The sequence below is a fragment of the Pseudophryne corroboree genome, chromosome 6 (assembly GCF_028390025.1).
Source record: "Pseudophryne corroboree isolate aPseCor3 chromosome 6, aPseCor3.hap2, whole genome shotgun sequence".
NCBI classification, from domain to species: domain Eukaryota; kingdom Metazoa; phylum Chordata; class Amphibia; order Anura; family Myobatrachidae; genus Pseudophryne; species Pseudophryne corroboree.
The window spans coordinates 679,324,130-679,338,904 of NC_086449.1; the positions used below are offsets into that span (position 1 = coordinate 679,324,130).

Consider the following 14,775-nt stretch of genomic DNA (forward strand, 5'->3'; position numbering starts at 1 on the left):
GCTCTTCCGGGCACAGTTTCCTTAACTGAGGTCTGGAGGAGGGGCATAGAGGGAGGAGCCAGTGCACACCAGTAGTACTAAATCTTTCTTAGAGTGCCCAGTCTCCTGCGGAGCCCGTCTATTCCCCATGGTCCTTACGGAGTCCCCAGCATCCACTACGGGAAATAGATTTACCGGTAAGTAAAATATATATATATATATATAAATAAATAAAATGTATGTATGTATGTATGTATGTGCTGTCAATATTTGCATGTGGCATTCATATACCTTAAGGGAGAAGTGGTGAAGGATAAAAGAAAAAATAGTTTAGATTTACAAAAGATGTGTTTTATGAAAATTCCATGCCAACATTATACATTAGAGGAAAAATTACAAACCGGATATATTACAAATGTAGCAATAACTTATTTTTCAAACCATGCACAACATGCAATAAAAAAATACACTAGTAGACATACACAAGCTCTTACACTTTCAAACAAGGGATACAGGAAAAATGGGACTAAGAGTATTCTGTGTATTGTCATCAACGTATGGAAATCCTTAATTGTGGCATTCGTAGTATCCTCCATTTCTGTCTGTTGTGATGGTAAATTGTACACACCAAAAAAATAAAAGGAAGGCTGGTGAAGCAGAGGGAGGGCTATATTAGGAATCATTCCAACTTTGTTCAACAATTGCAGATACCCTTTTCTCATATTCACGTTTGTTTTCCTGATAAAGTTGTGCTGCTTGACTGTTCGCAGGGCTATTCGGATTTGGTTCATCAAGAAGTGACTGTAAATAAATAAAGTTTCAGATAAGTGACAGATAAAACTGTTGTACATACACACTTTCAGCAGAACCTTACAACATCAGATGACCCTCCAATTTTCAATATTTTATGGTCTGGATTCCTGCTTGCTTCCATTCTTCTGACAAGGCACTGATTACATCCAGTCCTGCCCTCACAATTAAATCACTCAAGTGGGTAAGCCAATGATTTCCACAAGATCTACAGAATGGTTCTGTATTTGGTTACACACACATACTTGCAAATGGATCTATTCCTATGGATTTCCCCTTTACACATTTTCTAAATTGTCTTAAAAATACAATACATTAAAAAAGAAAATGTATTTTCAGTATACGTGTTAATGAAACATACTGTATGTCTAAGAACAATATGGCTGCCCAACATTTGTAACACCATTGCTTCCCACTCATCATCTGCATTTTTAAACTATATACAGAGGATGACTCCCACAACAATAGGTGAACAATGGGAGGGGGGACGAAGACGGGGCCTCTTCTCCCACCAGTCCAGACAACCACTGAACTTGCTCCAGCTGCTGGGACAGATTGGAAAGTTGTCGTTGTGCGTACCTTTGTTAAATGAAGAAAAAAAAAAAGTTGGGATGGGTGGTGTCAACACTTTTTCAGCTCCTCAAAATCATGGCCGTGTAATGTAATGAACCGGGACTCGCAAACTGAATTAGGGGAAAGTGCTATACATTATTCACTGTTCTCTGGTGTAATGATCACTTTGCTTACGGTATGTGGAACATGGAAGTCAATGCGTATATGGACATATCTTCAAGAGTGAAAGATTTCTGGGAGATGTAATACATTTGAGATGCAGGTAACCACGTTATCAGTAGATTGTCATTCTATTGGCTCAAAGGGAGTGAACAGTGATTACTTTGAACAGCAGGTACACACTTTGAGACAAATATGATCAAAATGCTTCAGTGTAACCCTACCTGACTTCACATCGGAGTAGTCACTGGATGAAAGGGGCCAACGACTTTTTGTATGGCTGATAGGCACTATACTGCATGTTCTGGTACACAGATGTTTGCAGAGTGTTGTGATCATGGGGGTCATTCCGAGTTGTTCGCTCGCAAGCTGCTTTTAGCAGCTTTACACACGCTAAGCCGCCGCCTACTGGGAGTGAATCTTAGCATAGTAAAATTGCGAACGAAAGATTCTCAAAATTGCGAATAGACACTTCTTAGCAGTTTCTGAGTAGCTCCAAACTTACTCGGCATCTGCGATCAGTTCAGTGCTTGTCGTTCCTGGTTTGACGTCACAAACACACCCAGCGTTCGCCCAGACACTCCTCCGTTTCTTCAGCCACTCCCGCGTTTTTCCGCACACACCCATAAAACGGCCTGTTTCCGCCCAGAAACACCCACTTCCTGTCAATCACATTACGATCACCAAAACGAAGAAAATACCTCGTAATGCCGTGAGTAAAATACCTAACTGCGTAGCAAATTTACTTGGCACAGTCGCAGTGCGGACATTGCGCATGCGCACTAAGCGGAAAATCGCTGCGATGCGAAGAAATTTACCGAGCGAACAACTCGGAATGACCACCCATGTACTGTGAATCTTTTTTTTTTTTTTTATTTAATGTTAGTGCAACTTATAATATGAAGTGTATACCCTTCTAAGAAGGCATAATGCCAGTAACTATTATATTTTTCCCTATTCTATATACTTGATGTGGATGGAAAATCAGAGAAATATAATTGATCTATGAAAATGGTTTACCTTAAGGGTGAACTGATTTGAATGTAGGGCCGTTTGTAGAAGTGGGGCCCAGGGCAAAAATTTACTTTTGGCTTCCCACCTCAGACAAAAATGAACATATCATCCTCAGAGCACCTTCATATCCCTTTATATGCTACATCAGAGCTCCCATATGCCCATTTATAGGTCTCATGGCCCCCTTCCGGATTGCAAAAGCTCTCCTGAGGAGACTATGGACTTGGATCATAGGAGGAGACTGTCAGGCTTAGTGATGAGGGTCTGAAGGTGAGGGTGAGAAGGTAGCAGTTGAGTGCTGACAGCAATGCCTGGTTTGGTCCCACCCTAGATGTTGGAATAAAGAAGACCCAGGCTAGTTCTCTGTGCCTAACAACCAGGTACGGGAGCATCAGCACCCACTCAAGCCTTCCACCCCCATCTCACACACAGAGAGAGAGAGAGAGATGGCTTCTCCAATTGGCAGAAGCAGGTGTTATTTACCTGCCCACGATGCTGCTACTGCTGGAGTTTGACACACACTGACTGGAGTGTAATTATAACCAAGCAGGAGACTGCAAGTGCAGTCAGCTAACCCTATTAATTCATACTCCAGCTCCTGTCTGACTGAGAGGCAGATATACTAAGCTTTGGAGAGTGATAAAGTGTAGCAATAAAGTACAATGTATTCAGCTCCTAACTGCCATGTTAGAGGCTATGCTTGAAAAAGGACAGTTTGGTTGGTAGCTTAGCTATAGCCCCGTACACATGAGGGAGATGTATGCTGAGCAATCAAGCACAGACGGCACAGCACAATGTGTGTTGAGGGAGGAGGGCGCTCATTTCACCCAGCGGTGAAATGAGCCCTCTCACTAGATTTGGCATGCATGCAGGCCAAATCTAGAGTCAGCGATATATTGCACCCACGGAGAGATCCATGCTTAATTTCTAAGCAAACTAATCAGATTGCTTAGAATGTAAGCACGGATTTCTCCGTGTGTACCCCCCTTATCTCCACCACTCAGTACATCTGCTCATAAGTGAAGCAGTGGGTTCAAAATGCAAAATACTGGCTAAAAGGGGGCATAAGATGCCCAGGCACAGCCCTACCCCCGCCAGTATAAATACTGTATGAAAAACTCTGAGGTGAAAACGCGCCATTGCGGGGGCAGAGTTTCCTCCTCAGTCAGCCAGCACACTGCTCAGCGCCATTTTCTCTCTCTCCTCAGGCTGCAGAGACAACGCTGGTCCTCCTCCACTTCTGACTACAAGTATCAGGGTGCAAAACAGGGGGGGGGGGGGCGGCACAGCGTTTGCTGCCGGCACACCAAGAGCCTGCATGGGTGAAAGAAATACGTGATAGTATGCATCATATCAATAGGATGTTAGATAAGTCTGAATCTCATGCAGAATGCTGGAGAAAGTCTGTGGAAGATGTGATTTTTCAGGGTTCTGTTCTTCCACACGCAGGCGACCCCTCTGGGTCACATAAGAGACCGTTTGTAAATACTGATACCGACACGGACACCGATTCCTGTGTCGACGATAGTGACTCCAGGGAAATAGATCATGGCGAAAAATATACAATATATGATTGTGGCTATAAGAGAAGTTCTGGAGGTTACAGAAACCACTCCTATACCTCAGGAGAAGGCCTATTTCTATAAAGAAAAGAAATCTAAGGTTACTTTTCCTCCTTCCCACGAGCTAAATACTCTCTTTGAAGGGGTGTGGGTGAATCCTGAAAATAAATTTCGTATTCCCAAGAGGATTCAGATGGCTTATCCTTTCCCTGCAGGGGACAGGAAAAGGTGGGAGTCAACCCCGGTGTTGGACAGTGCACTGTCCAGGTTGACAAAGAAAGTGATTCTCCCTGCACCTGGGACGGCTTCACTAAAGGAGCCGGCAGACCGCAAAATGGAGACTACATTAAAGTTCATTTATGTTGCCAATGGTACGCTGCTCAGGCCCACAATTGCTTGCGTGTGGGTGAGTTGTGCTATTGAAAAATGGTCAGAAAGCTTGTCATCAGAAATTGACACGATTGATAAAGATGAGATACTCCTTAAGTTAGGGAATATCAAAGACGCTGCCGCATACATGCTAGAAGCCATGAAAGATATTGGACTCTTGGGTTCAACAGCCGCTACCATGGCGGTATCGGCTAGGCGGGCGTTGTGTATTCGCCAGTGGAACGCGGATGCAGATTCCAAAAAGAATATGGAGGCTCTCCTGTATAAAGGTGCGGCCTTATTTGGTGATGGACTGGATGAAGTCCACAGCGGCTTCAGGATCCCAGGAGCAGAAGTCAACCCCTACTTATGCCAAGCTACAGCATGACGCTCGGGGGAGGGGGGGGGAGGTCTAAAACTGTTCAGTCAAGGTTGGATTCAATCTGGCCTGGATCCCTGGGTTTTACAAATAGTGTCCCAGGGTACAAGCTGGAGTTTCAAGACGTTCCCCCATACCCATTTTTCAAATCGACCTTGCCAGTTTCTCTTCCAGAAAGAGAGGTAGTAACAGTGTCAATTCAAAAATTATGTCAGGATCAGGTCATAGTCCTGGTACCTTTTTCACAACAAGGGGAGGGGTTTTATTCAAGCCTCTTTGTAGTTCCGAAGCCGGACGACTCGGTCAGACCGATCCTAAACCTAAAAAATCTGAATCTCTACTTGAAACGGTTCAAGTTCAAAATGGAATCACTGAGGGTAGTGATTTCCAGTCTGGAGGAAGGGGACTACATGGTGTCAGCAGACATAAAGGATGCTTACCTGCATGTTCCCATTTATCCGCCCCACCAGGCTTATCTGAGATTTGCGGTTCAGGATTGCCATTACCAATTCCAGACGTTGCCTTTTAGTCTCTTCACGGCGCCGAGGGTATTCACCAAGGTGATGGCGGAGATGATGGTCCTCCTTCGTCAAAAGGAGTCAGTATAATTCCTTATCTGGATGATCTCCTGATAAAGGCGAGATCCAGGGAGCAGTTGTTACAAGACATCACACTCTACCTGTCCATACTCCAACAACACAGTTGGATGATAAAATTTCCAAAGTCACAGTTGGAACCGACGACAAGATTGTCTTTCCTCGGAATGATTCTGGACACAGAGGTTCAGAGAGTTTTTCTTCCGGTGGGAAAGGCTCTGGAAATCCAGAAAATGGTGAAACAGATATTAAAGCCAACAAGTGTGTCGATCCATCAGTGCATTCGATTGTTGGGAAAGATCGTGGCGGCCTACGAGGCCATACAGTTTGGCAGGTTCCATGCCAAAGTATTCTAGTGGGACCTGTTGGACAAGTGGTCGGGTTCCCACCTACACATGCACCGGAAGATAACCCTGTCGTCAAAAGCCAGGATTTTCTCTCCTGTGGTGGCTACACAGTTCTCACCTACTAGAGGGACGCAGGTTCGGGATTCAGGACTGACTCCTGATAACCACGGATGCAAGTCTCCGAGGCTGGGGAGCGGTCACTCAGGGGGAAAGCTTCCAAGGAAAATGGTCAAGTCAGGAAACCTGCCTTCACATAAACGTGCTGGAATTGAGAGCCATTTACCATGGCCTTCAACAAGCGGTACATCTTCTGCAAGATCATCCCGTGCAGATTCAGTCAGACAATGTAACAGCAGGCGCGTACATAAACAGGCAGGGCAGAGCGAAAAGCAGAGCGGTGATGGCAGAGGTGACAAAGATCCTCCTCTGGGCAGAAAGACATGTAAAGGCTCCGCCGGTGATTTTCATTCCGGGAGTAGACAACTGGGAAGCAGGACTTCCTCAGCAGACACGATCTCCATCCAGGAGAGTGGGGCCTCCACCAAGAAGTCTTCGCAGAGGTGACAAGTCTTTGGGGAGTTCCTCAAGTAGACATGATGGCATCTCGTCTCAACAAGAAGCTTCAGAGATATTGTTCCAGGTCGAGAGACCCTCAAGCAATAGCAGTGGATGCGCTGGTGGCCCAGTGGGTGTTCAGGTCGCTGTATGTCTTCCCTCCACTTCCGCTGATCCCAAAAGTTCAAGATAATAAGAAGAACAAGAGTTCGAACAATCTTCATTGCCCCAGACTGGCAAAGGAGGGCTTGGTACCCAGATCTTCAGGAGTTGCTCATAGAGGACCCTCGGCCTCTTCCTCTTCGCGAGGACTTGCTACAGCAGGGGCCGTGCGTGTATCAAGACTTACCGCGGCTATGTTTGACGGCTTGGCTGATGAGCGCCGGATCCTAGCCCGAAAAGGTATTCACAAGGAAGTCATCCCCACTCTTATTCAGGCCAGGAAAGGAGTAACGTCTAAACATTACCACCGTATTTGGAGAAAATATGCGTCTTGGTGTGAATCCAAGAAAGCTCCTGCGGAAGAGTTTCAGTTGGGACGTTTTCTCCATTTTCTACAGGCTGGGGTGGATGCAAGCCTTCGATTGGGGTCGATCTAGGTTTAGATTTCGGACTTGTCAGTTTTTTTCCAAAGACAGTTGGCCTCTCTTCCAGAAGTTCAGACCTTTGTGAAAGGGGTTCTGCACATCCAGCCTCCATTTGTGCCTCCAGTGGCACCATGGGACCTTAATGTGGTGTTGCAGTTCCTTCAATCGGATTGGTTTGAACCTCTACAAGAGATAGAGTTGAAGTTTCTCACTTGGAAAGTGGTGATGCTTTTGGCTTTGGCATCCGCAAGGCGGGTGTCTGAATTGGGGGCCTTGTCTCACAAGAGCCCTTACCTGATCTTCCATGAAGATAGGGCAGAGTTGAGAACTCGCCAACATTTTCTTCCTAAGGTGGTTTCATCTTTCCACATAAACCAACCTAGGCTACTGACACGTTCACTGAATCAAAGTCTCTAGATGTGGTTAGGGCTTTGAAGATTTATGTAGCTAGAACAGTTAGGATACGGAAAACAGAGGCTCTGTTTGTCCTGTATGCTCCCAGCAAAATTGGGTGTCCTGCTTCCAAGCAGACTATTGCGCGCTGGATCAGATGAACGATTCAGCATGCTCATTCTACGGCTGGATTGCAGTTATCTACGTCGGTGAAGGCCCATTCTACTAGGAAGGTGGGCTCATCCTGGGCGGCTGCCCGGGAAGTCTCGGCATTACAACTTTGCCGAGCGGCTACTTAGTCAGGGTCAAACACATTTGCAAAGTTCTACAAGTTTGACGCCTTGGCCGAGGAGGACCTCAAGTTCGGTCAATTGGTTCTGCAGGGTCATCCGCACTCTCCCGCCCGTACTGGAGCTTTGGTATAAACCCCATGGTCATGAAGTGGACCCCAGCATCCTCTAGGACGTATGAGAAAACAGGATTTTAATATCTACCGGTAAATCCTTCTCCTAGTCCGTAGAGGATGCTGGGCGTCCGTCCCAGTGCGTACTTTACCTGCAGTTTTGTTTATTAGAGTTACACATGTTGTGTTTTATTAGTGTTCAGCATGTTGCTGTAATTGGTTCATGCCTGTTGGCGTGTGTTATGTTGAATGCCATGTTGTGCGGCATGGTTGAGGTGTGAGCTGGTGAGGTGTGTGTCTCACCATTAGTATTAAAGTAAATTCTTTCCTCGAAATGTCAGTCTCCCTGGGCACAGTTCCTATAACTGAGGTCTGGAGGAGGGGCAGAGGGAGGAGCCAGTTCACACCCTTTGAAAAGTCTTAAAGTGCCCATGGCTCCTGCGGAACAGTCTATACCCCATGGTCATGAAGTGGACCCCAGGATCCTCTACGGACTAGGAGAAAAGGATTTACCGGTAGGTATTAAAAACCTGTTTTTGCACTACATTTGTGTAACCACATTACAAATAGGGGGAATTTGGGTTTTCATCTGCTACCATAGGAAAAATTATCTGTACTTCACTATTTCACGACTGAGGCTGTTCTGAATATCCTCCCTACCCGTCTTTTTCATTTTTGAGCTCATAGTTTGACTTCAGAAGAATATGAATAATTATCAGATACTAGTGCAATGTAACATCACTCCTTTGTTTATGTCACTTTTTATTGTTTTGGTAAAAACGATTGTAGCCATTACTGGAAAACAGGTTGTGTGTTGTCTTTTACTTTAATTCTGTATATATGATCTATTCAAAACAAGAATCACCCTGTGACGACATGCTTCTCAGCAAACAAAGCAAAGAAACAAGATAGCTAATGTGCATGCTGGTAATAAAATAGTCTGCTAATAGCGTGGTAAACAATGTAGCTCTTGGTTCCTACATATTGATGGTTACTCAAAATAACCAAGGCACTAAGTAAGACCCCTGTGCTCATGTAGGGCTATCCTTAAAACCTGGAGTGGAGAGCTAGGTACACAGTAAGGGAGCATACACACGGGGCGACTTGTGCTGTGTGCTAAGCGATCTTGCCTGCATGTTGTAAAGATCTGAGCAGGTGATGGCAATGCGCAGTCCATCGCTATGGGGTGTACACAGAGATCTGTGCTTCATTTCTAAGCGATCTAGACAGCTTAGAAAATATGCAAAATCCACCCCATGTGTATGCCCCATTAGGGATACATCGTTCAGACATGAATCAGTACAATATATAGTACGCATCGCATAGTGTGTACCTCTGCTAATCAACTCCCATCTGTCAGATGGGACAATGTAATGAACAATGGCATGCATTTAAGTGCATGCTGTAACCATACGTCGTACACTGGATCATGCAGCATGTATAGTGCATGAAACGTATTGTTACATTGCAACTTTCAGTCAGCTGGGACACACTGTGTGCCTTGTGGACTGTGGGGGTAATTCAGAGTTGATCGCGGCAGTAAATTTGTTAGCAGTTGGCCAAAACCATGTGCACTGCAGGGGGGGGCAGATATAGCGTGCAGAGAGTGTTAGATTTGGGTGGGGTGTGTTCAACTTGAAATCTAAATTGCAGTGTAAAAAATAAGATTTTAATACCTACCGGTAAATCCTTTTCTCACAGTCCGTAGAGGATGCTGGGGTCACTTCAAGAACCATGGGGTATAGACGGGATCCGCAGGAGACATGGACACTTTAAGACTTTCAAATGGTGTGACCTGGCTCCTCCCTCTATGCCCCTCCTCCAGACTCCAGTTTGAGAAACTGTGCCCAGGGAGACTGACATTTCGAGGAAAGGATTTATTGTTAAACCACGGTGAGCATCTTACCAGCTCACACCTCAAGCATGCCGCAGAACGTGGCATTCAACAGAACACAAGCCAACGGCATGAAGAATTTTCAGCAATATGCTGACAAAAAACGTAACACAACCTGTGTGTAACCACAACCAATAACTGCAGATACAGTACGCACTGGGACGGGCGCCCAGCATCCTCTACAGACTAAGAGAAAAGGATTTACCGGTAGGTATTAAAAACCTATTTTCTCATGCGTCCTAGAGGATGCTGGGGTCACTTCAAGAACCATGGGGTTATACCAAAGCTCTAGAATGGGCGGGAGAGTGCGGACGACCCTGCAGTACCGAATGACCACACGTGAGGTCAACCTCGGCCAAGGCATTAAGTGTAAAACTTAGCCCAATTGTTTGCTAAATAGCTGCTCGGCAAAGTTGCAATGCCGAGACTTCTCGGTCAACCGCCCTGGACGAGCCCACCGTTCTAGTAGAATGGGCCTTCACCTATTTCGGTAACGGCAATCCTGCCGTAAGAAGAAGAACATGCTGAATCGTACCACAGATCCAGCGCGCAACGGTCTGCTTGGAAGCAGGACACCCAATCTTGCTGGGAGCAAACAGGACAAACAGAGCCTGTGTTCCTAAACGGAGCCGTCCTGGCGACATAAATTTTCGAAACTCTGACCACATGCAGAGACTTCGATTCAACGAAGGCATCCGTAGCCACCGGCACCACAAAAGGTTGGTACATGTGGAAAGTAGAAACCACCTTTGGTAGAAAATGTTGACGAGTTTCCAACTCTGCTCTATCTTCATGGAAGATCAAATAAGGTCTATTGTGAGACCAGACCGCTAACTCAGACACTCGCCTTGCGTATGCCAAGGCCAACCTGATGACCACTTTACAAGTGAGGAATTTCACTCCGTCTTACATAAAGGTTCAAACCAATGTGATTGAATGAACTGCAAGATCCCCTGGTGCCACAGGGGGCACGAAAGGAGGTTGGATGTGCAACTGCCCCTTCACGACAGTCTTAACTTCTGAAAAGTAGTACAATTTATTCTGAAATAAAACCGATAAGGCCGATTTTAATTACTGAAATCTCTGCCGTAGGAGTCTTCTTGGATTCACACCAAGAAACTTATTTTCTCCAAAACCGGTAGTAATGTTTAGACGTTACCCCTTTTCTAATCCAAATAAGTGTGGGAACTACTTCCGTGGGAATACTCTTAAGAACTAATATCTGGCGTTCAACCGCCATGTCGCCAAACATAGCTGCGGTAAGTCCTAATACACGCATGGCCCCTGTCGTAACAGGTCCTTGCGCAAAGAAAAAAGGCCAGGGATCTCCTATGAGCAATTCCTGAGATCTGGATACCAAGCTGTCCTTGGCCAGTCTGGGACCATGAGGCTCGCCCGAATTTCCTTTTTATGAACCCAGAACTTTTGGAAGGAGAGAAAACGTAGGGAATACATACACCGACTGAAAACACCCACGGTGTCACCAGTGCCTTCACTGTTCCTGATTGAGGGTCCCTTGACCTGGAACTCTGAAGCTTCTTGTTGAGACGAGATGCCATTATTCCTACTTGAGGAAATCCCAACGACATGTCACCCCTTCGAACACTACTTGGAGGAGGTCACCCTTCTCCTGGATGGAGGAGGTCTCCCCTCTCCTGGATGGAGATCATCTGCTGAGGAAGTCTGCTTCCCAGTCGTCCACTCCTGGAACGAACATCGCTGACAAAGCACTTGTATGTTTTTCCGCCCAGCGGAAAATCCCTGTGGCTTCTGCCATTGCTGTTCTTTTTGTTGTAAACGGACCTTAACTCTAGACCGTTTATGTGGTGACAAGTTTCCTAACTTGACCATCTTCCTTGGAAATTTTCCCCCTGAGTGACTGCCCCCTCCCCCCGCCTCGGAGACTTGCATCTGTGGTCACCAGGATACAGTGCTGGATACCGAACCTGCGCCCCTCTATGAGGCGAGAACTACGCAGCCACCACAGAAGTGAGATTCTGGTCTTGGAAGACAGGATTATCCTCCGGTGTATGTGTAGGTGGGAACCGGACCACTTGTCCAACAGGTCCCTCTGGAACACCCTGGCATGGAACCTGCCAAATTGAGTGGCCTCGTAGGCCGCAACCATCTTTTCCAGGAACCGAATGTATTGATGAAATGACCGTCTTGCTGATCTCGGAATTTGTTTGAACAGACTCTGGATCTCCAGAGACTTTTCCACTGGAAGAAAAAAAACTCTTTGTAGTTCTGTGTCTAGTATTATCCCCAAAACAGACAACCGCGTCGTTGGAACCAACAGTGATTCCGACAAGTTCAGGAGCTAACCCTGTTTCAGGGAGAGTGCAATGTTTTGCACCAACTGGTTCCTTGAACTCGTCGTTATCAGGGGACAGTCCCAGTACGGGATAACTGTGACTCCTTAATAGCGACGGAGAACCATCATTACCACCATCACCCTTGGAGCCGTGGACAAACCAACGGCAACATCTGAAATTGGTAATGACATCCCTGAATAGCAAACCTAAGGCAAGCCTAATGCGGAGGTTCTTTATGTCTACTGAGACCATGGAAAAAACTTCCAGATTGAATTTCTTTAAGTAGAAAATGAGGGATTTCAGATTTAGGATTGGTTTGATCGAACAGTCTGGTTTCGGGACCACGAAGAGGCTTGAATAAAAACCTTCTCCCTGTTGTGACAGTGGAAAAAATAGGATTTTAGTACCTACCGGTAAATCCTTTTCTCCTAGTCCGTTGAGGATGCTGGGGACTCCAAAAGGACCATGGGGTATAGATGGGATCCGCAGGAGCTTGGGCACACTGAAAAGACTTTGACTGGGTGTGAACTGGCTCCTCCCTCTATGCCCCTCCTCCAGACCTCAGTTATAGAAACTGTGCCCAGGAGAGACTGACATTTCGAGGAAGAGATTTTTGTTTAAACCAAGGGCGAGAAAGCCTACCAGCCCACACCACAAACATACCGTACAACCGGAGTATCAGGAAACCAGATAACAGTATGAATTAACAACAGCAACAAGCTGAATACAACTAATACACAACCCGCGTGTAAAATTTAACCAGCAATAATACACTGCAAGTAACAGTCCGCACTGGGAAGGGCGCCCAGCATCCTCTACGGACTAGGAGAAAAGGATTTACCGGCCGGTACTAAAATCCTATTATCTCTTACGTCCTAGAGGATGCTGGGGACTACAAAAGGACCATGGGGTCTATACCAAAGCTCCAGAACGGGCGGGAGAGTGCGGACGACTCTGCAGCACCGACTGAGCAAACGTAAGGTCCTCATCAGCCAGGGTATCAAACTTGTAAAACTTAGTAAAAGTGTTTGAACCTGACCAAGTAGCAGCTCGGCAAAGCTGAAGTGCCGAGACCCCTCGGGAAGCCGCCCAAGACGAGCCCACTTTTCTGGTAGAATGGGCCTTTACTGACTTCGGCAACGGTAGTCCAGCCGAAGAATGAGCTTGCTGAATCGTACTACAAATCCAGCGTGCAATAGTCTGCTTAGAAGCAGGATTTCCAATCTTGTTGGAAGCATACAGGACAAAGAGAGCCTCAGTTTTCCTGGCAAGAGCCGTTCTGGCGATGTAAATCTTCAAAGCTCTTACAACATCAAGAGACTTTGGAACTGCCACAGCATCCGTAGCCACAGGTACCACAATCAGTTGGTTAATGTGAAAGGAAGAAACCACCTTCGGCAGAAATTGTTGACGAGTCCTCAATTCCGCTCTATCTGAATGGAAGATCAAATATGGACTCTTGTGAGATAAGGCCGCCAACTCTGACACTCGCCTGGCAGACGCCAGAGCCAAAAGCATGACTACCTTCCAAGTGAGAAACTTTAACTCAACCTTACGCAAAGGCTCAAACCAGGGAGACATAAGAAACTGCAAGACCACATCAAGATCCCACGGCGCCACAGGCGGTACAAATGGAGGATGGATATGCAGCACTCCCTGAGGTTCAGACTTTTGTGAAGGAAGGGCAGCCAATTCTTTTTGAAAGAAAATAGATAAAGCCGAAATCTGCACTTTGATGGAACCCAATTTCAGGCCTGCATCGACGCCTGCCTGCAAAAAATGGAGAAACCGACCCAAGTGAAATTCCTCCGCAGGAGCAGTTTTGGTCTCACACCACGAAACATACTTTCTCCAAATACGGTGATAATGTTTCGCCGTAACCTCCTTCCTCGCCTTAAGGAGAGTGGGGATGACCTCCCCAGGAATACCTTTTCGAGCTAAAATTTGGCGCTCAACTTCCATGCCATCAAACGCAGCCGCGGTAAGTCCGGAAATACGCATGGAGCCTGCAGTAACAGGTCCTGTCAGAGGGAGCGGCCAAGGATCTTCCACCAATAATTCCTGAAGATCCAGATACCAGGCCCTGCGCGGCCAATCTGGAACTACGAGAATCGCCTGAACCTTTGCTCATCGTACGATTCCCAGCACCTTTGGAATGAGAGGAAGTGGAGGGACCACATATACCGACTGAAACACCCACGGAGTCACCAGGGCGTCCACTGCACTGGCTTGAGGGTCCCTTGACCTGGAACAATACCTCGGAAGCTTCTTGTTGAGGCGAGACGCCATCATGTTCATCAGAGGAATTCCCCAACGCTTCGTCACTTCTGCAAATACCTCCTGGTGAAGAGCCCACTCTCCCGGATGGACATAGTGTCTGCTGAGGAAGTCTGCTTCCCAGTTGTCCACCCCCGGGAGGAAGACTGCTGACAGACCGCTCACGTGCTGTTCCGCCCAGCGAAGGATTCTTGTGGCCTCCACCATAGCCGCCCTGCTTCTTGTGCCGCCTTGACTGTTTACATGCGCTACCGCTGTTATGTTGTCCGACTGGATCAGGACAGGTCGACCTTGAAGAAGGCTCTTTGCTTGTAGCAGGCCGTTGTAAATGGCTCTTAACTCGAGGACATTTATGTGGAGACAAGATTCCTGGTTTGACCATTTCCCCTGGAAATTTCTTCCTTGGGTGACTGCGCCCCAGCCTCGGAGACTTGCATCTGTTGTCAGTAGGACCCAGTCCTGCATTCCGAATCGGTGCCCTCCTAGAAGGTGAGAGCTTTGTAACCACCACAGGAGAGAAATCCTGGCCCTGGAAGATAGACTTATTTTCCGGTGCATGTGCA

General features: G+C 46.6%; 1 protein-coding gene across 1 annotated transcript in view; it reads right to left on the reverse strand.

Moving 5' to 3' along the window:
- Positions 1–308: 308 nt before the first annotated feature.
- UBE2B (ubiquitin conjugating enzyme E2 B) overlaps positions 309–14,775 on the reverse strand; it is a 189,604-nt gene continuing 175,137 nt past the window's right edge. Inside the window, exon 6 of the mRNA XM_063928287.1 lies at positions 309–780. Within this exon, the coding sequence (XP_063784357.1) occupies positions 652–780 (129 nt within the window). The 3' untranslated portion in view covers positions 309–651. The remainder of the gene's footprint in view (positions 781–14,775) is intronic.